General features: G+C 40.0%; 1 protein-coding gene and 1 long non-coding RNA gene across 9 annotated transcripts in view; one reads left to right on the top strand and one right to left on the bottom strand.

The window, feature by feature from the left end:
- Positions 1-725: 725 nt before the first annotated feature.
- Positions 726-24,746, top strand: part of LOC111259969 (glycine receptor subunit alpha-2) — a 122,554-nt gene continuing 98,533 nt past the window's right edge. For 4 of the 7 annotated variants that reach the window (XM_022832382.2, XM_022832384.2, XM_022832389.2 and 1 more), the window contains exons 1-3: positions 3,332-3,419; positions 16,618-16,672; positions 16,890-17,014. In XM_022832382.2, the coding sequence (XP_022688117.1) occupies positions 16,659-16,672; positions 16,890-17,014 (139 nt within the window). In that variant the 5' untranslated portion in view covers positions 3,332-3,419; positions 16,618-16,658. Of the gene's footprint in view, positions 3,420-16,617; positions 16,673-16,889; positions 17,015-24,746 lie in introns of all 7 variants that reach the window. The other 3 variants (XM_022832385.2, XM_022832383.2, XM_022832387.2) reach the window with 1 other exon arrangement.
- On the bottom strand, positions 4,030-23,946 carry LOC111259975 (uncharacterized). 2 transcript variants are annotated; one of them, XR_002679971.2, is made up of 3 exons: positions 22,497-23,946; positions 9,251-9,416; positions 4,030-8,856 (listed from the first exon to the last, which is right to left on the bottom strand). It is a non-coding gene; the product is annotated as an uncharacterized LOC111259975 (long non-coding RNA). The 2 variants fall into 2 exon arrangements; XR_015310818.1 differs by having other exon boundaries at positions 4,030-9,416.

Raw genomic sequence — 24,746 nt, 5'->3', positions numbered from 1 at the left:
TGAGTGTGTCTGAGATAAGCAACTGTAGAAGTCAAACCTCTGGTGTTTTTGCAAAACTTAGAATTTTGAAAAGCGTTTAGAGAAAAAGGGCAATTTCTGGCAACACAGAACGCCTTTACATAAGGTTATGATCAGATAGTCTAGATGTGATTGCAGTAATAAAATGTATATGGCTGAACACAAGAAGAAAAGACGTTCGCTACTAGCGATCTACTTTCCGTTTTACCATCTATTGAGAACGTATTTTTTTAATTAGTATCTATTCAAGTTGGATACATAAAAAATGTACCTTAAAATAATTGTTTATATCTTTATATATAGAACGTTATATACATATATGTATATAAAACATATAGAACGTTACCCCGGAGCCCGAATTTCATTTATGCTAATGAAAAAGAAGAAAAAAAAAATAAAAATAAACATGCTCATAGGACCAGCTTCAGGGAGCGTATGGTGGCTGACGGCAGAAGCTCCTACCCATGCTCTTCATTATTGCTTAACTCCGTCGCATTCTCGTGGTCGTTTGAGGCGTATTTGGTGTATGGCCACCAACAGTAGCTGTCCCTATGCCACTTCTTTCATCGTTGCAATTGTCACGATTCCTGATACCTGCTACAACATAGGTAAGTGACATACCTACTTGCGTAGCGTCCCTTCTCCGTAGTGAGTCCTCTCCACTGGGTAAGGGAGGCTATGAGCACGCGGGTTACCGGCCCAGCAAACGGCCAGCAGCTGGGCAGGTTCCAGACAGTGGGCCCCGCAAGCAGCCAAGACATGGAGCGTCTACCTGTGTGAACGCAAGGGATCGGCGATTGCAGACTGGGAAGTTTCGCTTGAATTTCGCTTTGAGAGGAAGACCCTAAAACAGCTCTGTAGTGGTAGCAGAAGACAACGTAAAGATAAACGAAAGATAAAAGGTTGCCTACAAATGGCTTTGTGTTTCGACAGCGCCACGGAAAAGTTCTAAACTTGAGACAAATTTAAAGTTATTCCATGCGTCCTGTCTATTTTGCTAGTTCCCTGTTCGGGTCAAGACGCTTGGGGCTGAAGGTGTCGGCTAGCGTGTGTGGCGAAGAGAAACAAGTTGTTCGAACTGCCTCTACTAGCAGGTGAATCGAATCAGTGTACATGATGGAGTAGAGTAAGGATTTAATCTAGGATCAGATCACAAAGGCAAGCATTCGGCAACAACATAATACAGACGGCACGAGTTGCTTCTCGAATCGCAGCAGACCTAGAGGTGTTGAGTACCGGCAGTACTTACTGGGGAACTAAGCAGTTATCGTTGAAAAGTTTAAATAACCTCATCGATTTCGAAAAAAAGCCAGGATAACATAGTGAGGTCTCCTCACGTACAGCTGTAGTAAGTAGTGTGACTCAGTTATACGTCCAATACTGAACAAACAGTAAAAGGAAAACAGCAACACCGGATTGGAAGTCGCAGTCAGTGTGAAGCCAGGTCGTTTCTATATTCTAACTTGCCTACAAAATAAGCTATCTACCTATTTGTCCTTCGATTTCCTTCCTTCTCTTCAACCCATTTGTCTCTCATTCCTTTAACGTCGAGACAACCTACCGAATCTGTTTATAGGGGACGTCGCTGTTTCCAGCTCGCTTTCACCATTGTGCCAAATGAGCTGCTGCCGCTTGGACGACGCATCATAAGCAAAGCTATGAATAACAGAAAAAAAATTAAACAGGAACCTAAAGGCAAAGAAAACAGTTCGCTAGGCTAATTCATTGATAGTCAAAGAGGAAAAAAAGCACGAAGAAAGTGACGCGTATCACTATTGTTAATGCATGCTTCGTCACAAACCACTTTTACTGCTCGCTGCGATTTCACCTAAGTAGTGGCAGAACCAGCAAAAGTACGGCAGTGCTGAGAACTTTCGTGACTCATTTAGCACGAAGAAGGGGCTAACTGATCCGAAATAACCATCAATTATAGAAGGACACAGAGACAACAACAACAGCCGATGGTGCAACTATTATCATTATCACAACAGCAAACTTGCAAAACTTAATCGTCGGCGTAAGCTTGGTGCAACTTTTATCGCGCATCTACGAGACATCACTCGGCTACTGTCGATCAATCAATCGTCAATCAAAGTCAAGCTCTGTTGACCGTATCGTTCGTATCGGCGTACCACAATCACATACGTGACAATCCTCTATCCCATGGAATTGCCGTCTTTACTCGCACTGCCAGAGTTAGCATTGTCAGCAACAGTTGCATCAGAAATAACAAGAGCTACGCTACAAACAGCGAGAGCCACGCATTGATGTTTAGTCTATCATATACACATTTACATATCTAGCAAGCGCAAACTTTATTGAATCCTAGAGTTAAACTAGAACAAACGACGGGATGACGGTAGTACTAGTAAAAATAATTTTACGCAAGAGGAAACCTGCAACTAACTAAAAAAGCGCCTAAAAATAGGCGAAGAAGCACCCAGTAAGAAGCAAACTAGCCTATCCGAGATCAGCAAAGGAGATAGCCATTGTTGCGTTAGTACAAAATGACTAGTCATCTTATCTCGAGCGAAGTGGCCTGACGCATGCCCTACAAACAATAGCCCGAACGAAAAAACTTTCAAAAAATACCAAAAAATCAACAGTGACAACAAACGGCACCTTTATGATACGCTGACGAATCAAGCACTTTGAATAAGCGTATCCGATATATTAGACGTTCGATTGGTTTTGTCGCAGTGTGAGCACTATCGCTAAACAGAATAAATTCGTCACCGTAAAATACTAAAAATGAGCTACGGGAAAGACAGAAGTCGAAACTGGATGTAACAGTAACAGAAACAGGAAATAGTAATAGCCTGTGGAGCTAATAACAGGAGAAAAATAAAACCCTGTTTTGTTGTCACCTGTTCTATTATATTGGCTCATTTTATCTGAGATTTAACTCGTTTCGGGATTTATTCAGACTTGCTCATTTGGTTGGTTAATTTGGACTTGATTTTTAAAAGTGCAGCAGCAGAAATAGCGGTAACAATACGACTGAACTTATCTGTCAGCAAAATTGGCCCACGTACCTTTTGTGAGGATCTCCAAGTTGATTGATGGATGCTACGTTGCCTATTTTCTTCATTGGCTTTGTATCGGCTATTGATTGATGAAAATTGTATATATGAATAGTAATAATAAAGCTAATAACAAAAAGTGACGCCGTGATTTATGTGGTCGAGTGCGTTAAACACGATGTATCCTAAATTATAGTGAGCTATTATAATCGTGTTAGTGTGAGACAAACGACGTTCGTTTGAAGACGCTGATTCTTTTTGTGTTCTTGTAAATTCACCGACGTACGGAGCAGTTCGCCTATAGACGACAAAAATGAAGCTGATTCTGACGATTGGCTTCATTTGTACAGTGATACCAATCAGCATCTCGCTCAGATCGTAAGTTTTAGGCGCGTGCCCACACAGACATGGGTAAAAAACACTTTTTCCATTCGTTGAATCATTAGTAATTGATGAATGCTACTTTGGATAACGAGAGACGAGATTGCGGGAGCTTGAAGTTGAATTTGTGGGTAATCACAAATCTTTGTGGTATAATTATCACACTACGAGACCAGATATCAAGGTGACCCTTTGTACAGCTAAAGTAACAATAAGTAACTTAAAAAGTAAAAGTAAAAGAAAATCAATCTAGTGTTGTGTTAACCTTTTTAATATTTATCGTGTTTTTACTCTGTCAGAAATAGAAATAGTGTAAAGTATTCTCTATAGTCTTTGGAGAAAATAACCTCATTTTGAGTACAGAGGTCTTCTACCAAAAACACTACATATGCGAAAATACAGGCTATACTATTCGATATATGATATGCTACATAACAGGAAGTGGAAGGTGCACAGGAAGTACTTAAACATCGTTGAATTCTTGCTGGGGAAACTAACCTCATATGAATTAGTTTGGTCGATCGCTTCTATATAGTGGACTGTTACTTATGGTTTCACGACGTTTGGAACAAACAATCCATTAAATTTCGAAATAATAATAAACACGTGTACAAATCTGTTAAGGTTTATTTCGAAAAATTGCCGTTCAAAACAAAGAAGTTAACGTAAGACTATTGTTCTTTCGAATTATTGGTGGTCTTGCTAGCAGGTAAATTTATGCGTAGTCGCATGTATCATGATATGATAAACCAATGAGTAATTATGCTTCGCTTATCTCTGCCAATCATTTTCTTGGATCGTCAGAAAATCAACTTTGCCAGTGTTTGGCAACATTATAGCATAAAGTTGATTTTGGCGACTAGCATGAGCTGCATTTTGATACCGATTTCCATTCCGCCCGAGTTAGAGGTATGGTAATTGTGCGGTGCTGTCCCACATAAAAGTACAGCCTGTAGACATAAACCACGATGACAACATTTGAAATTTCTCTGACCTACGCTCAGAAGCCAAACGAATACGGATAGTTACTCCCAGTGGAACAGTTGTTATAAAATGGATGGCCTTTTGTTGCTGCTGCTGCTGCTGCTACGGACAGAGCACTTATCATTGATAACAATAGAGAAAAGAAACATGGTCCCCAGTAGCAGTCTGTTCGTTGGTCTGAAACATGTGCGATGGAAGTATCACTATTATTATTATTAGATACTAATTGATGTTGCTCTCGACACGTCGCCGCCGTTGTTATTCATAAAGTTCAACACAGATAAACAGTATATGCTTTTTCTAGTTGGTCTACGTATTAAAACACTATGTCATAGTGCGTTTTTGTGTGGGCGTGTATCCACACACACACACACACACACACACACACACACACGTGTCCTCATTTCGTTTTTGTTCATACTACGATCGTTTTTGAATCGCTGTTTCACTTAAAAGACGGATTTATAAGTAAAATGTAACGTCTAGTAGAACATAGAGAGTACAATGATGATGGTGAGTTTTCGGTGAATTATAGGTGCATTGCTTACCTTTCACCTTAAAAGTTAGCTGTCCAAGTTTAACACGACAATCTCTTGTAAACTATTGTCTTGAATATAAGCAGAGAGTATTATTATTATTTTTGTTCTGCATCATACCGGATTACTACAAGTACCTATATACGTACAAAAAAAAACTATCGTGCATTTGTCATACTTAAAATGAAAATAAACAAACAACAAGCAAATAAGCGTTAAACTATTGACACTCGACGTCTCTACCATTGTTCCAATAAAACCGTCCACTTTCAAAAGCAATACTGTCATCGGCCATTTGCGCCATCACCCTTATTCTGGCCAGGGCCAGTTTTAATAGTAATGCATACGTGTAACCACTTATTTGTTACAGTAAAGGGCATAAAAGCAAAACTTTGACTAGGAACGACGAAGTAAGAGGGCAACACAGACAGACAGACAGACAGACAAAACGATGCTTATCGAAGCTACTCGCATCAGTGGCGTTTTGCGACGGGCTTATGAAGATGCAATGGGATAATCACTAAGTGACGTCGGCTGAGGGCGTTCTGTCCCTAACCTCACTAAACTGTGAAAGGCCGAAGGCGGGGGCTTGCCAACAACAACAACGATGTTTGAGCTACCAAGGTTGAGAAGAGAGTAAGGCAAGCGGAGACGGTCCGAAAGAGACTATGGTCTTCTGTTCGATATGGGCACGTCTGATTGCGGGCGTTCTTCGAAGTCTGAATCAGCAAGTGGGCCTGAGGCTTTTACCAGCATGCTACTGATGGCAAAGGACGAAGTCAGAAAATTTTGCTGCAATTCACAAAAGATGTTAAAAATAGCCGCATGTCGACTTGTAGTAACAAACTGAGGCACAAAAGGTGGAGGGGCAGAAGAGAAACGATAGACAAAATGTGGCAACTATTCTGAATCGATGCATTGATTTTTCTGATAGAGCCGTCCAAAAAAATGGTACCAGAAGCCTTCAAGCATTGAGCATACGGTGTCACTAGATGACAATATGCGTACTACAGGGTACGACGATTATCTGAACTTCTGGTACACACTTTGCCTTGGGCAAGGTCGCCGCTGCAAGCAGTCTACTTTTGTGTAACGTAAAAATTGACTAGACATCCGTGCCTGCAATGGATCATAATACAAATATCATACATGACCATATATATAATTTAATATACGACGGTGTAATTAGTAAGTGTTTATTGTTTCGGTGCGTTGTGTGGGGAAAGACAGAGTGATGCTCGCAATTAAGAAGTACTTGCAGCGATTGGGTATGGAACTTTTCTTAAGATTTTCCAGCTTATTTCTGCTCTTTTCATCTATCTGTTCATTGCGCCAGGAATAACGGAACCGGACGGAAGCGTTGAAATCAAAATAACCTTGATCTCATTGAATGGTCACTTTGCTTTGAGGCAACAAGGTGCACCCAGAAAAACTGTCTCTGTTGTACAAGGACGTACGAAAAGTTTCTGTTAGCGTTGCGAAGATCTTTTTTCTTCAATGAACGTGTTTAAATCATAGAATAATGCAAAGATGATTTGATTTCGTGAATTTACGGCATATTTTGTTAAAGACTTCTGAGCAACTAACAGTTGCTTTGAATAATAGCTCAAAAAATATAGCAACGCAGTCACATGTCGGGTGTTCATTTTAATAGAAACAAGTGAGATTGTTCTAAAATACAAAAAAAATATTTGCTGGTACTTTGTTCATTCAATACGAATAGTACAACGACTGTGGCTTGGATTGATAAAAAAAAAAAACTGAGAATGACGTGATCAAAATGTTTACAAACAAAGTCCGCTCTGTGACTCATTTATTCAAAATGAGAAATCTTGAGCGACTGCAGCTCAGCATTATCGGCGATATTGCTCGCACTATGTTTTTATTACGGGCGAAGATCTAGTCACCCGATTTACTGCCACCTACAAAACATAGTTTATATATGCTATCGGTTTTCCAAATGCTTGCACGTCTATCCGTTAATCAGAACTGTATGTGTGCTCAACTGAAATATCCTATATCAATTAGTATATCTTTAAAAGCTATTCCAGTTCTTCATGAAGTACTTATACATTTTTAGCCTCCTCAAGGGTCTGACTGGCTGTTGCAAAACGCAAAAACGACTGAATTGGAGACATGAGGGATTCCGATATCTTCGTTTTATTATATATATATATATATATATATATATATATATATTTCCAAGAGCTAGTCGCCGCTTATAAGGATCGATATGGAATCCTCCGCACAAACGGAATAAGGTTTTTAGGTTAGTTCTCTATCCCTTTATGGGCTGCAAGCAGACAAAGGCTCATCGAGAAACAGCCGAGATAACTTTTCGGGAGTTGGCAGTGTAGCTCAAGGTTACTATAACAAAATTTTCTATTCGGTTGAACTTACTTGTCGCATATGGCTAACCCGTTGATAACGGTTTAGCTCTTTATCAAACAAGAATAATGTGATATTCGAACTTCACTGCCGTATAAAGTAAATGCCCACTTAATTGATCTCTCTGCAACAGCCCAGCAAAACAGTGCGCATCTCGAGGACCATGTATTTTGGCAGAATTGGCCCTTGTGCTCCATAGAATTAACACAGTATGTTGCTCAATGTAAAGCATGAAATAACGAATCTGGCTGAGGTAGGCCCTGCCGATTACCAAGTACCGGTTACATCTTTTGTCAGTTATGATGGATAGGACAACCGACAAGCAACAAATGCTGCAACGACGTCTAATTGCTACGCCGAAAGTGAATTAGGTCTCGCTGAATCGTAGCAATACTCCCTTGACTTACTGCCAGCTAATTATATAAACATGTCCAAATTGCTATTTGTACCATGTTAATCCCACGGTGGAGCTCTTACTATTTATGCGAGCTGCTGCTTGCAGAATATTATACAGTGTTTCGAATCGATGACCGTTTTTCATGCCGTCCGGTACATCGACGGCAAAAGAGCTCACCAACGATCCTGTTTATACATTCGTTATCCATATTTACACGAACAATTATTAGAAGTTACTTAAACTTACTTAGTTGGGTTAAATGACGTAGTTGTCTACAATATAACTGTTTGTTTAAACGCAATAGAACACTTTTTGTATGAATGAGGTTGATCGTTCGCCACTTCAGTCGCTAGCGGTTGGGTGTCAGGGCCAACTCCGGGGGCTTATCTGCCCCGCGGCTCCGAGTCTGAGCGTTGTTTCGAATCCTTAACGATCTATATTATCCTAACACAACCGCTAGGTAACACAGTTCAAACACACAATATACACTACTCGTATCGTTGCCACCCGACAGGTAGCTTATTCTTACGGGGCCGTTTAATTGTATTGTCTAGAAAAGCAGTCGCAACCTATCGAAACAGTCGATGTAAAACGTAAACACTGATTTGTAATTGTACCAACAGCACATCAATAATACTATATATTAAACATAATCCTCTATAGTTTGAAATCTTTTTGGTGTACCTTGGTGTTTTTCCTTGAATAATTGTTCCCTAGGCATTTGCCTTTCAGAAGACCCAATTCTTGTGACATAGTTTGAGCCTTATTGTCATCCTAGTTTTGACACTGGCCAATAACGACAGCAGCATTGACGTCCAAGCAGAAGGCAGGTGATCTGGCAACATTTGAAAGACATTAATTGTGCTAGAACGAACACTGAACCTGCGATAAAAATAGAGAACTTCTGCATATTCTAATTGCATTAAGTGTAGACGGTCTTCATCGATGGCATCGAAATGCATTAAAAAATAATCAGCGTAAAATTAGTTATCAGATAAACGATGCTTGATGTTGATGATATGCTCGTAATGAGATGGTGGAAAACCGGGACGTCGTTCCTGCAGCCTATAAAGATAATCATCATCATCGGCAGTATTTTTCAGTGGCCATCAGACTGGTTCTAGCAGAGCTGCTAAGAGAGAACAAAGCCGAGCGCATCAGATTTAGAACATATACATTATATTTCCTATTATCAGACGAGTTAAATCTACATCGACGTGCACATAGTAAGTTGTATATCTATCTACCTATCGGCTCGAATACCTGTGAGTATTCTTGGTTGCTTGGTTTCACCCGTGAAAGAAACTTTATGGTAAAAATAACTCACACACAGGAGGACTCATGTTCACGCTTGAAGCCTAAAAACAATCTTGTGCTGCTGGCCACGTTAGGCCAAGTGGGGTTCGTTTCCCTCGTTCTCGTACTACTGATAACGTAGCGATACCGAAATGGGTACCACATGCGTGAATTGTGGGTAAATGCTTCGCAGACTGAACTTCACCATTGTTAATTTACCTACGTACCACGTATGCTACGATTCGTCATAACAGCGAAAGTCTATACAAGACAGGCGCTCCTCACGGTGAATAGGAAACAGTCGATTGCAGGTGCCTACGACGTCCATGTCCCACGAAGAGGGTCTGGTACAGTTACGCGCTTACACAGGAATAGACTTCCGCGTTTGGACGCCTGAAATTTCACTCGTCGGAACATGTGGCCATTAACAATTGTGGCGTACTACATTAAAGTTAACTATTTTACAATACTCAGTGTCGAATACTCCTGACGTAAGCGGCGAGACGGGTGGACAGCAAGCAGATGGACTGACTAAACACCCATTTTCTTTTCTCGTCACTCATATGACAATCAATCGGCCAGAATGAACAGTATGTAAGTGAATGGATGCGTTCATGTAAACAAAAGAACCAGCACATTTCAAGCTTGTTTTCATTAGTCATGGCTACTGCAGTGTTAACTTCAATTAACAATATTTTTGTCAGGGTAACAAGCGATGATCACGAGTGAGCATGGCGACCGGGTGACAATTATTACCCGGTTTCTATACTATTCAATACAACCAATATTTATATTCTAGCTAAAATGCAGCCAACAAAAAATGTATGGATAATTCTTAGGTTAGGCCATAGGTTAAGCTATAGGTTATTCGCAATGTGGTATGCCTTTGTAGAAAATTGCATTTCACTCTATGGTGATTTGGAAGGAATGAAAAAAAAAAACGCGTATTTTTTTCAGTATGTTCAAAAGAAGAAGAAGAAGAACCAGAGTGAAGCTTCGTTCCTTTTCAACATGCCTTTTATGTCTAGGACGAGGTGCAAACTTGTATGACCGGTCATCGGTTGACTGACTTCGCGAACATCCTCGATACTTCATTATGTATATGTGTACATATGCAGAGCTTTCATAATGCCATATTCATCGTAACGGTATTGTGCATATATATGATGACAGGACCGCCTTAATAAAGAATAGCCGAATTAGTATCTGCAACTTGACAAGGTCGTCTTCGCTTTCATGTTTTAACGTCACGTTTTGTAATCAATGACGAAAAATCATTAGCACAGACCACATCATCTGTGCATATAATCGCTCAAACACACGACTGTGACGGTTATTAAAACGTAAGCGAGAAGTTACGATGGGCAGAGCGAGACTCTTTTTTAGATGGGGTAGCGTCTCGTCGTCGTAACTGCCGTCAATAGGCAAGCGAGCAGATTTCTGCGAGGTGGCCCTAAAGCGTCTGATAACCACAATCGATTTGTCTGTATAATTTTACTGCCTTTAGGATCCGCTACGGTAGACCATATCCGATTGGCTTGATGGTTTAATGAGGCATTTTTCGAAATCGGTCAATTTGGTTTGCTATTAGGCAGCTTGATAGTATCAAGAATACGATTGGGAATCCTTGTTAATCTCTACGGATATCGTATTCGGACCTATTTGTGCGTAAGATATAAGACGCGTTACGCCTGCGCTTCTGCATATTCCTATTGGAGTACTGATCTGTAAAGCACGACAACTGGTAATACGGGTGATAGCACATTTTGTTTTGACGAAAAAAATATACTCGTTAGATAATAACATATGGTCTAGATTGTATAAGCTTAACTTACTGATGATCAAAGTAAAAATTACATCATTTCATAAGCGAATCTTAGAGCTCTGGTTCAAGGTAATTATCAGATGAGCTCAGCTGAAGATTTCCGTTGTTTCCGTTCTCTGTTGGTAGGTACGATAGCTTCCTATTACAGAGTACCAAGTTATCATGACATCACGAAATGACGCAGGCGACGATTGTATACTAATACAATGCAATTTCATATTGATCCAGGCCAGGGTAAATAAAACACTAGCATTGAATGAAATTGTTTACGGCAAGCGTCAGGTGGCTTTCGTGTGAAAATTTTGCTTCGGACTTTACACCAATTTATGATAATTATTTTTGCAAAGTGCAAGAAAAACTTCTGTTTTATTGGCTAAGTGCAAGTTACCGCGTGCGTTTAGAAAAATTGCCAGCTTTTTAAGGCTTTGCGCATTGTTCAATATAGCAAACTCTAATAGTTCCAATGCAGCAGCCTTCGACTAGAACTAATGAACACCTGGCTAAATTTGCATAGTTCTGCCATGCTAAGGGCCTCCAAGTATATATATAGGTAGCATTCTCGGAATCATCGCACGAAGCATGTCCGAACATGTCTAATCATGTTTTCGACCTTTAAAAAGGTCGATAATGCCGGCCTAGCTCTGAAACCATCCTCCGAAAATGATGTTAGTGCGTTGAAGTTACTCAGAAGTATGGGCGAGTTTGGCTTTACTGGCAAGCGGTGCGTGTGTCTCTGTTACTACGAAATAGCGGTCCAATCATTGTTGAATGTCAGCTTTTCCTACTCGATGTTAATTTTTGCATGAACTTTCTCAGCGTGACTTGTATTAGTTTCCATTGTTAAGAATCCAGACAGCAGAATTCGACAAATGTCGACATGAGGCTTTTAGTCGGTGCAGATCTTACCGCTATAGCATCAACGCGAAGCAATATAGGTTGGCCATCGAGAGATATTAACTAAATTTATGACCACTCGTTTGCATGGGTCGTTTCCGATACTGTTCGGCTATTGGCCTTTATTGTTCATTAGGCACCACGACCTTAAATGATTGCGATGTAACTGCTAAGCCTTCGTTCACAAAGATGCTTAGAGTGCAAAACGGCCAAATATACTAACGAAAATTGAAAGAGTACTGTTGAATAGCAGGCTTACTTGTTTTGTTGATTCCTTCAGTTCGGTCGTATTTAGAGACCTTGCTATAAGGGAGTGCGGCAAACGGTAAGCCACGGCCGCATGGCATCAAGCGATGTGTTAGACTTATTTTAGCTTGGCAGTGATAGTTCCAACACTGGAAAAACGCTAGAATTAAAATTGCTATTTTTCCCATAGTCAGGACGGACCTTATTTCTCAAATTGTACCGCTTCGATTTCAGCATGGTGCTGCTTAAATTTGCCCCTATCGATATCCCAAACTAATAATAAAGATAATCTAGCCAATCTGTTAAGATGTCTTTCGACGTGTTACGCGGTCGGTCGGTCGGTCGGTGTAGGTAGCTTTCGCGTTTACCCTTGCTGCATTAAAAGCTAGCCAGTGTCATAAATTATGTAAAATGTATATAACTCAAGTTCTTTCCTTGCTCAACATCGACGTGAAATACGCCCAGGGTGTTAGTATACGTGTAATTAAGATAGCAGCACAACGAAATATCGTTAAGATTATAAAGCGTATTCAGTGTCGCAATCGACGAAGAAGTCACACGAAAAAAAGTTCAATTCATACGAGAGCGTATAAAGTAGACAAACCCATACATAACTTGCTGTAGCCGTAAATTGATTTGTTCTGAGTAAAAAAAAAAAAAAAGCAGCGAAAAATCCTCTTATGGCTGCGCGTACTGGTGCAGTTGACTGCAGCAGCTGTTATAACAGCCAAAGTACACATGGTCCACTGTCTCGCTATAGTATCTCCCCGACCAGCCAGCTAGTCAATGGGATTCGGTTATTTGGACACACGTGCATTTACCCACTTTCAATATCTCGGGGCCGCTAGTTGCAGTACTAAAGGGAATCAGCATACGGCGACACTGATTGTAAATAACGATGTTTTCTTTTCGATTGACTGTCGTTTCGACTGACATTTCAGGCTACCTTGAGTTACTGAGAAATCTGGGTACGCTGTATCAGCCTGCGACCTACCAAATTACATCCAAGATAGGATATTACTATTAATTATGTACGATTAATTTGGCGCAGCCTAAAGTTGTCAGGCATCTCTAAACTACGCTGATGAAACACCGCCATGATGAGTACGCGTCAAATTTCGATATACTCTAGCTCATATCGAAAAATTATTATTATTGTGAAATAGCGTGTTTTTTTGCGATGCACGAGAGCAGTGAATAGGAAATGAACAATTAGGCACACTTCTACAGCGCTCTATGAAAATATGCCTCAACTCAACTCAACTGGGAGAACTCATTCTTCTAGTCGGCATGACTTAATGTCACTTTATGAGCTTAATCAAGACTGGTGCTCAACGCAGGTCGCTTATGCGTCGCGGTACCCTCCTTCCAGGGCCAGGGTAGGAGGGGTCACAAAAGAAAATCGTTGGATCAATTCACTCGTGTGTTGTGACCAAAGCTATTCCCTTGCCCGGTTTCAGTGAAGCCTCTACCCGTTGGAATGTAATTTCGTCGTATATGGGCACAGATACAGCATTCAACGAAGTAAATCGACCCTCCCTTTTCGTTCCCAAATAGTTCGTATGGCGTACGTTTTTAGGGGCTTCTAGACACGGGGCTCGTGCGGTAGACAGCTACTATTTTTCAATGCATGACACGTTTGAAATCTCCAAAAGTCAATGAGACATCCTTTTGCACATTATGAATCAAACACCTAAATCCGCAATAATTTTTACACAGGTTTGCAGTAGTTACTAACGAAGTTGGAACATTAATGATTTTTTAATTAACTTCATTTACAACAGAATTCCTAATGAGGTTTGTGTCAGGTCGCAACATTAGTAATGAAGATATTTTTTTGCGGAATAGAAACGAAATCTTTCCCTTTTATCAAATTATCTTTATTGATTATCACCTTTTTCAAAGAATTTATCATCTGCCATTTTTATAATCTTTTTCCATTTTCCAATTTTTATATAATCAATATTTAGAGATTTAGTTTTGCCAATAATTTTCATATCTAATTTTTGAGCTTCTACTACCGATCGATTGTAAAACCCTTTTCGCTGTCGAATGTATCGTTACGAATGTGATAGGAGAAAATATATATTGCTGGCCGAAGATTTGTGGTGAACGCAAAGGAACAATTTAGTAAGTTCCTGTAGGACAGCGTTGTCACATGTGACCTGACATCGTCGTTCAGAAGAACGACTTTGTTTTATTGATGGGGTCGTTTCTTTCTTTGTGTAAGACAGTTCCAGTCTCACCAAACGCAAACCCTGGCTTTTCTCCGATGGATGTATGTATCGACTTTTGGTAGAAGCATATCATTAGCTATCCACATGTTTCGCTGTTTACTATCGCCATGGAGACGCTATAGCTGGTCAGCCGTGTGCAATTCCGTGTGTAAAAACCGTCACAATTTAGTTGTACATGACCTCTGGTGAAGTTTTTGAGGCTTAAGAAGTAGCCGCGTTTCTTTGTGGGCTCTATCTAACGTACAGCACGCTCAGACTCTTAATTTTTAATAAAACTGCCTAAATCAAGACATCTAACAACGAGGTTTTAGATTTAGCTTATCAACCAGTTTACAAATTATCTAACACCTCGACTGGGGTGGGGGTGTGTTCTCCAGATCCAAAATCACATATCTGAACCTCTGAGAGTATAAATATCTTAAATTGGTTCGGTAGTTTTTTAACCCTGAAGACAGGCGGGAGTGGGTATCGAAGATACACTCTTATTACCGGGGGTATATATACTCTGAAACTTGAAAGTTTCGCTTGCTGCACGATAAGTGTAGAACCAGTCTACGGAAAAAAAGAGTATATAAGGGTAAATAAACAGTCGAGAGCTAAAGACGAAACATTTTGCCAAGAAGTAGCGAGAACGTGCGCCTTAAACTTGTATCAAGTTGATAATACGATATATATATATATATATATATATATATTATGAACGTTTTTTTTTGTTATAGTTATTTTACTATTTAAACAGTGCACATCCAATAAATTAAGACACGACTTGGTAGGCCGTTTCACAAGTTCATTTTTTTGTAAAACAAAATTTAGAACTTATGGTGTTGGAAGCAGGAGGTTCAGTTTCGAAATATTGACTTAGATCAGTTACTTCACAATATTTTCGCGCTGGACAAATTCGTTGCAAGGTTGTAAATTTACTCCGTTACCCAGAACAGACAATCTACACTGTCGTTAGTCCCATGACGGTTTTCGTAGAGTCCGAAGATGATTATAAGACGCCGATTGAAAATATTCACAATGAAAGCTAATTTGAGAGCGTCAAAGCATACCTAATGATATTGACATACTGAATTGGAATTAAAAAAAGAAATTGGAAACACGCATGTTGGCTAGTTCACGAGGGTATCAGAGCCACTTCCGATATCAGATACTTTCTGAAAAAGCAAGACTCAATTATCATAATACTATTATATAACTATGTTTTAAAGCAGTTTAGGTATGATTTACTCGATCGTTTTTGACTGTTTTTTTTTAACGAAAACCCTTTACCGCTAATGCAAAAGCCAGTAGTCGGCAAAGTCAAATATTAGGTTCGCCAACTACTCCAACAATCCTCCCCCTTTACGAATCTTTGATGAATGCTCACGTCTTCAGAAAATAAATAAGAAAAAGTGGTATCACGTCGCTACACGTCTTCCGTAAAGCCAAATCTTTACAAAGGAAGTATTGAGAAAAAAGGTTTTCAATCTACGGCTGACTCCTTGCATATTAAATGACCCCGGCTCGTCTCCGGTAAATTTACTATGGAGATCGGCCAGGAAGGCACCTACGGCATAACTGAGTTTAGTTGAATCTTCCGCCGAAACTTGCAAAGAGCTGGTTTACTATGCGGAGTGTCAACCACCACCTTAAAGTACGATATGTTAGGTTTTTTTCCATCGGCTGTTGGCTATGCGGTCCGTTGGGAAGTGATATAAACCCACGATGCTTGTGCCTCGTATGCACAAAGAGACGCGCAAAACGTGTCGTTTATTGCAACTGTTGCAGCCTCCGCCACTGTAAAAAGCGTTGCTCCATGCATACGGCCATCTTTGTGCAAGGTAACGGTTTCTGTCGCTGCCGTATAAAGTGAGAAGGGAAATAAAGAAATAAATTTTTTTAGCCCTCAGCGCGAATTGGGTCCTAGTGGGATAAGTCTTAAGTTTACCCAGTGTACATAGCGTGCTCCCCGACTAGATCATCCCTCTTGCCGTCATGTCCAAGGCTGAGTTTGAGCCTCTACCAAAGGTAGAACTTTCTAGACTTAAAAGTCCAGAAGCGTAAACGAAGATATATTGTATGCAGTATACTGGTCAAAGCTTTAACGATACAAAGCGTATTGATTACGCACTACTTACAATTGCTATTAAGATATTTTTCACATATTTCGAGCAGGAAGTTGTTTTATGGACAGTTTAGGTTTTCAATTGAAAAATTTTGAGATGAGCACATCAATGACGGGTGTGTTTATTGGCATATGGAAAAACTTGATGCAGCCGTTTTCTCCTGTTTCGACTTATTCCTTTTCATAGGTCATGCAACAAATCGACACAGATCTCTAGTGGAAAAATGCGAATGCAATTCCTCTACGACGTACTGCCTATTCAACGGAATATCTCTCCTATTGCAGGAATATATCCAAGGGCATTACAAACGCAAGCAATTACGAAGATGAGTGCGTTAAGGTAAACTTGGATTTTAGTAATGGAATGCAATTCATTGAAATTAGATGGCGTGGATTACAGAGGTCAGGATTATACTATAAGAAGAAATTGCTACAAAACGTGTGCTAATATGGTATTAGAACGGCTTAGTTTTGCTATTATAAAAAACGATATATGGATTCGTAAGTTCGCTATCGCTCAGCGTATGCTTTTCTTTACGTGCCATTGTCGATTTCAGTGAACTCCTCAAATCAACTGAACATCTAGACAAATATAAACGCAAAGATACAGGGCAAGACCATGACGGCATGCAGTGTAAAATTTGGCATATCCATACACGAAAATACCGTCAGAAGAAAAGAGGTGAGAATATTTTGAGGGACTTGATAACTAATAAACCCCAACTTCTATTACACGTCCAGCGTTATGACCACAACCTGGATATCGCGATTAGAGAGGCCCCTGAGCTACTGCGCCCGTTGATGGATAATGTAGTAGAGATGGTTTAATTAGGACGAACTATTATTTATGAACTATTGATTAGGATATGTAGTCACAATGCCGCCTGAACGTCATCGACAGCGAGCAACCTAGAGACACTCCGAGCTCTGTGGTGAGTACATGAAGAAGTAATCATTATAAGGGAACCCTCCCCATTTCTTAGGTAGCATCTTGCTCACAGTAACCTCTGTACGTTCCTGGTTCTCGTACAAAATGCATCATTCCAGTATCTTGCCAGAAATCATAGATCACAATATAGCTTTTGATATATGTTCGATTTTCGGCACGACGCGATTTCGGAGAATCGTTCATCAATACCTCTGAAGGTACGGTAGGCGTCTTTTTAGGAGTCTCAAAATAACGTTTATCTAAAAAACAGGCTTTCTGCTCAATTCATAACGGTCCAATTTTTTGTTCGGCTTGCCCAGTGAAGGCGAATCCGCTTTATTTGAGCCTTGAATCGAGACTTCCTGATAGGTAAACTGTTTTTAAATCTGGTCTCTTTGGCTCGTGACGAGGAGAGCCTATTTTTTTCAAGTTTGCAAATATTATACGGTTTTTTCGCTTTAAAATATACTTTTTTTAATTCTTGTTACCGATTTTACGGAACAACAGCGGGAGGTTTTCTCTTAGCTTTCTAGCAACCAGATGCTAAGAAACATGAAATATTTCAGGACTCCTGCGTCGTATAAATTTTCTGTTAATCGGCATTTTCTGCTCCTCTATGATGTCCGATCTTTCTCCCGTTTCGACACGTCACGTACGAAAGCACGGCAAAAAAAATTACCACAAAATACTCAAACCAGTTAAGCAAAACTCTCATTTAAGCGCCGGCAACGGTCGTATCAAATAATGTAATAGCACACGCCGGCTGTACACTGTACGAGATATGGATGCTGGGTTCCCCGAAATTTATATGTATATATGACCGGACAATAAGAGTCATATAAGAAGTAAGACTACTTTCCCGGTTTCAAGGAAAAAACCGTAAAGGTTAGTCGTGAAACATGAGGACTCGTATTTTCATAATTTATACATTGGCCTAAAAATAGCCTCAGTGCACATAAAAATCTTATACAAAACAAAGGTATTGAAACAACGCCGGATTGTTGAAATAAGCAAAGGCTAACAACACTGATGACGAGACAAAGGTACCTGTGTATTTTTATGCCGTTTAGTTCAGAAGGACGAGTTAAAGGTTAAATTGCTCAACTAGGACGAAATCATTGTACCACGATAGTTTAACTAGGTAAGAGGTTGTACAGCCTGGATGCCACGTTTGGAGAATTTATGTTTCGAGCTCATCCCGCGCATATATGTACATGTAGCGTATTAGGCTATTACAGGCGAATCCTGCCGACTTTGACTTTGAATAACTTCTGAACTACTTGAGCTAGAATGACGGCTTTTAATTTGGAATTAACTTCTAATTCATTCGTTAATTTAGTTGTCAATACAAGTACTTTCCTTTATTTCAACAAACTTGCTCCGACAGCTTCTGAATAGCTATCTACCTAGCACTCGCGTTCTGATATATAATTTCTCTATCTATGGCTTATCGAAAGGAATTAGGATAGTAGAATATGCTTGCCTACTAGTTGTTTCCTATAGGGCATAAAAGTCTCCGTACTCACAAGAACGTGGATCGGAAGAATAGGCAGGTTGAAACCAACGTTGAACAATCGTTTGCTCAATTCAGAAAGTGTTGGGGTATGGCGGTGGGGTCTGGCGCTGTCATCAGGTAATCAGGTTACGTGATTTCCACTGCTGTACCAAGGGTCCCCGAATCTCTTGAAAAACTCGAGATCGGGGGCTGCATTTGTTGATTCACAGGTGCCTCTAATGCCCATTGCAAGCACTGTTACCATTGACTATTATGTACGAACCTACTAGGTACTGCCACCGAATTCAACCTCCTTTCAGGACAGCGCTATTTTCCTGCCTGTCAGAGGTAGAGATTGAAGCATGCCACGTCTAAAGCGACCCTATGCTCAGGATAGATATTATTTTGATCAACATACCGTAAATTACAGGTGGAATACACCACACGCATTTCCATCTGGCCTGGACTAAATTCTCGGGAAACCCATTTCCTACTCAGTTTCCGTATTTCCGATATTTGGTTTATAATGTTGCTACACATTACATTTGAAATGCCAATTTGCCCGGCAAAGCCTCTAAACTTTAACTTCTGCTTTCGTGAAAAGCCACCTTGATTGTAGCAATGCGTTCCGTGACATATGGTCTCTTTTACGTCGGTCTTCAACACTCCAGTCTTCATTCCCGAGACGTTAGAGTTACGTACGTACTCCTTGTGCAATGTCTTCACTAATCTTCGATGCACTGTGGCCTCCGAAGGGGAACAAAAACTTAACCGTTAAGCGTTTGGCTTCCGAAACTTAAAGATGTTTCTACTTCTAAACTCAACCGGTTTTTACTCATACGATGCCTGAAGGCTGGATTGTTCACTAATCTAATCTGTTGGTAACGCATAGTTTAAAACTTATTTAATTTCAAAGCCCGCAGGATTCATTTGTAATAGCCTAACAGTCTGTCAATGGGAATAAACTGAGGTGAAAGATAAATCTGTGGTTACTAAAGCTAGAATATGTATATGATTGGCTACGCTATATACAAGTACTGTGGTTCTATGATCAATACGTCCCCCAATCTAGAACTCACAGTAACCACAACTATTGTATACGATACTAGGAGACGCAACCAGGACGGACACCGGTCTGGCTTGCTCATATTGTAATGGGTAAGGCTGCGTCCTGTTTTGGAGTTACCACGTCTAACATAAGTATACACTGGTTTTCGACAGCTGCTTATTGCGTGTGAGCTAAATCGTTACCAATATGTCATTTTAGTAGCTTTCTTAAAAAGTTTTATATTTTCAATTGGCACTTGCTGACGCTACATCTGTTATGGTTGTTTCTCTTTCAGTAGGTTGCTGCCGAGCAAGAAGCCACTGAAAGATCTATAAAAATAATATATAAAAAAAAAAAAAAAAAAAAACTAAGCAAGCGTGCAAGAAGAGCGGCAATATCGTGAATAATTTTTAGCTTGTTTACATTTCTCGGCTAGTATCGATTTCATCTTTCAGTGACTTAGTCTGGTGCTTTGAATCACTGCTGAATGAATGATAGCATATAAAGGAGTCATCGAAAAGTAAGAAGCACTTTGTCTCTAATGAGGAAGCACGAAGATGCCGGGCGTAAACGAAACGGCATTTGTATTTTAGTAGTTGTAGCGTTCCCGAAAGGGCAGGGACGATAGACTGGAACCGTTCGTAACTACTCTGTAAAATGGTTCAATGAGGCTTAAAAAGAATTGTTCTCACTATTGATTACCGCGCTATCTTAGTTCATTGCCCTTCGTTTCATATAAATAAAGACACGGTACTTAGACTGCGATACATTTATAATCGATGCTTCGTCCAGGACGAAGCAGCAATTAATCCTGTTTCACGATTTATAGAGTTGCCTACTAAAGGGCAAACTATGTCCAAAATAGTATATTTGGTGAGGCTGAATAGCGTCGACCCATGGGCGAACTACGGAGAAAACGTAAATCCTTTCATACGTTTCGTTAGTGGCAGTATTTGTACCGTTTGGCTAACCGTAGGGTTCCGAGAAGCTCTGAAACCTAGCTTGTATAAGATTTTTCTCTGTGGTTCATTTAGTCGATTTTATTTTGGATTATCTGATAAAAAATGATGTTACTATTACAGTTGACTCTATAGAGTGTTTTAGATTTTTGCTAGAGCGGTTTCTTTTAGCCGATTCAAGTGTTGTTTCGGGTGTCTGTTCGCTTCTAGCTATGATAGTTACGGCGTCGGAGCTCCGTATCTAGTGACTGTTAGCTGAGCTTTTTCATGCTCGGCCACTGGGCTTCTAGATAGTTCGTGACCGTTTTTGGTAAGCCCACATTTCCCTTTCTGACAAATTGCCGATGGTCTTCCACCGTTGTCCATTGTCGGCAATTAAAAAAAATCCGATCGATATTTTTCCTGTATATATCTAATATGATAAAATCCTAATATTTGCATCTTGTACATGTGTCTATCTCAAATGATGTTTTTGGAGTATTTCAGTGCGACCTGTATCGGATAGACACGATAACGTGCCAACTACAGAATAAATTTAACGTCCTAGCCAAATGGCAGGGCTACGTGACAAACGATCACTATAGCATTGGATTAAACGAGCCTGGTAGTCCGTTCAAATAACCATTTCCTTTGAATTCGTTTCATAAAACTCTCTAGAGAACTTTTTGTTATGTTGTACTGTATTCTGCTAGATAACAGTGCTACTCCCTTAAACAATTTACAATATTATAGTTTTTCAATTTACCCTTATTCTGGTGTGAAAATATTAGGTACAAGCTATATTCAAACAATGGTACATAGTAAATTGCAATACAACTATGACATGTTGAAGGCAGCCACTTGTATTGTAATTGTCTAGTCGATTTTAATTATTTGTGACGTACATTTGCTGATAATGCTCGGATTGAAGGCTTATTTTTTCAGTCTATTTTAGCTATAGGCTCGAAGAAATTAGTATAACTGATATGGCGAGACAAGCACATGGAAGGCGAAAAGTCGTTTGCAAAGGTCTTAGACATTTGTTATGTAAGACGGGTAGCGTGGTCAAAGGTTATCTATTGCTCGTAGTTACCAACTCTAACCGTTACTGCTATTGCTGCTGCTATTGTGGTACACTCATAGCTAAAGTCGATTTGATTTCATAGATCGACTGGCCTTCTTGCTGATGATAAGAGTGCAAAAAGAAAAACAATTCTCACTTTGTTTATTTATTTTAGTCGATTTGATGGAATAGTCGGCTAGAGGCAGGCATATGGATACTACTTGCCGTTGAAAGCAACTCACAGACGTGCGCCCGTCAACTGGACGCTATAACATAATGCTACCATAACTGTTTTGCCTAACAGCGGCGAGACGGCCCCATTCTACCGAAATTATCGTTACGATAGGTCCGGCTGCTGGTGATGATTGCTATGTACAAATACGCAAAGGTATAGACACAAGCTTTTAGAGTATGGTCGGGTAAGTACATAGGCAAACCTATACACAGCGGCCAATACCGGCTTGATCCAACGTATGTAACGACAGTGCCGTGAACTGTATACGGCTACACAGAGTTTAAAACGGGACGAACAGTAATTTTGAGAATATATTTGTGTCCTCTAGGCAAAATCAGCGGTTTCTCTTAAGTGCATAATACAAGACGCCAGCAGTCTACGAAACATGGAACGTTTTTGCGTCGGTTTCACATCACGCACCAGTTAGCGCGTGCGTGTGTTGCAAGAGCGCAGTTACCTTACTATTGCCTCACGTATGTAAATGAATCTGATTCATCCAGCACTCTCGAACGATAGTTTAACTTAAAATTTTGACGTGAACGATTAACACTTAGTTCCAAATGCCATGGTTCTGAGAGGCGCTACGAAATACCTACATCATGTGCTGGCTAAATGCACAGCATAACCAGGCGAAGCGGTAGTCAGTGCTGCACACTAAGCGGAATGACTGGAACAACTAGCAGAAAGAAGCGGTTCTATGCGACAAACATGGCTATTTTATAGCTTAATGTATCAGAACATCGTGGACGCACAAACGCTTCTCCGACGTCCATATCTATAAATTACCAAGACATTCTCTTCAAAGATGCACCAAATGTTTGTATCTAAATAGTCACTGAAGTTATGACAAATCACAGAACACTAAGCATCTTCTACCTTCAAAGGTAAACCCAGAGTTGTTCTGATTGGCTAGATAGCAGGTTAGGTATTTAGGTTACGTTTACGAGACGGAACTTTTCATAGGCCATAAAGGAAAAGCAATAAGCAAGCACCTTGCTATTCGATAACGAACCAATGGAGCTTCTAAAGATTTGGGCCGATCGATAATTTAGCTATAATCGTTTTCTTTCTATTTCTCGGTATTTGTTAACGATAACGTATACTGATCATTGAGTACACAGCTGTAGTAATAATACGACCAAAAGCAAGAACATTGGCTTGTCTGCCAATAGAGAGTAAGTGGTTATCCTCAGTATAATTAATCATTGCAAGAATGACATCTTTTTTTTGGAGACCGTCACATATGTTTATTATCGATACAAACATCGGCCGGCGTTTTTCTACTTGGTGGAACTCTCAGGAATTAAGGTGACACGTTACAGTGGATTTCGCCCGCATATAAGTCCTCAAGCATTCTAATGGTGAATTGTAATCACTCCCCTACGCGGACCAGACCCAGCACACCCTGCTACCAACACTAATTCCTAATATTCGCTACTCAATTCGTTATACACAACGGTGTTTACTACACGTAAAACTAACATCTGTGCCTCAAAGACAATAGAGGATACATTAAAAAAAAACACTCAAGCTAAAATCAGTTAATTCTTAATGGACTATTCATCACTAGGTAAGTGTTGAAGGAGCTCGAACGTTCAGCAATAGCTTAGAATTGGACTGAGGAAACAGATTTTTACTTGGCACTGCGTTGTTTTCAATTCTGGACAAGCCGAGGGAAGGCGGATTTCAGTACGGCTCTTGGGGTCGATTGCATGCCTAAAGACAAGTCTTAGTAGTGCTTTGAAAATAAAATTATTCAACGGTTCAAGTCATAGCCCGTTTTAAAGTAGGTGTCGATACACATATTTAGATACCTTGATCTTAGTACCTAAAATTAACACCTGGATTCTTAATTTTCTCATGAGGTCGTAAACCTAGATAAACGTCACATTTAATTAGATATTAGGCTTTCGAATAATGTCAGTTATGTTCGATTCTTCACGTCGTTGTTTGTGAAGTTTGCGGCAATATTGAACTTTCAATGCCAAGTTTCAAACGATCTATGAGGGCGACTGCTACTCTCGAAAGGTTTATCGTCTACAAAACGCTTTACAAAGGAAATTATAGATATATACTGATCGTTCTTGGCAGGTGGCAGTAATTCTGAGCAGCGCACGTTGACATATGCGCTCTCTGAGGGGCGGCAGTTCTCTGTTCGCGGACGAGTACAGATAATCGACAGTTTCTATTAAGCCTTTCGAATCGAGCTCCCACATTAGAAACCCACCTATTCACTAACATTTTATTTAAATCGATTCAAAAAGTCATACTTTTCTTGTCCGCCGAAATAATGTCTAAAACAAAATGAGTCCCATCTATATAGGGTCTCGTCTATCGAAGCGACCAATTGCTCCGTCACGTCATGTATAGCTGCGTGCCCCTGGTCGCCTGGCTTACCCCCGTACCTTTTTACATGTAATCTTAGATACGTAGTCGTCGATTGAAGTCGAGCAGCATTACTCATAATTAGCTCATATTAAGTGACGCCGTTTGTGGGACACGGTTGATAATCTTTAGGTGTGCTTTTGAGCCACGTATGTGTCTTACGTTCTGATCTTGAACTTTCCTGACGCATCTTCGATTCTAATACATTACGAAGATAACCTCTCTAATCGTAAACGGCTGTAGTGAATTTCTAAATGAAATTGTCTCAGATATAGATAATCAGTGAAATTGACAGGGTTGATTAGTTAACACTGGGTTCTGC

This window comes from Varroa jacobsoni, unplaced genomic scaffold, assembly GCF_002532875.2.
Source record: "Varroa jacobsoni isolate VJ856 unplaced genomic scaffold, vjacob_1.0 scaffold_389, whole genome shotgun sequence".
Taxonomy (NCBI): Eukaryota; Metazoa; Arthropoda; class Arachnida; order Mesostigmata; family Varroidae; genus Varroa; species Varroa jacobsoni.
This window is presented reverse-complemented; position numbering and strand designations above follow the sequence as displayed.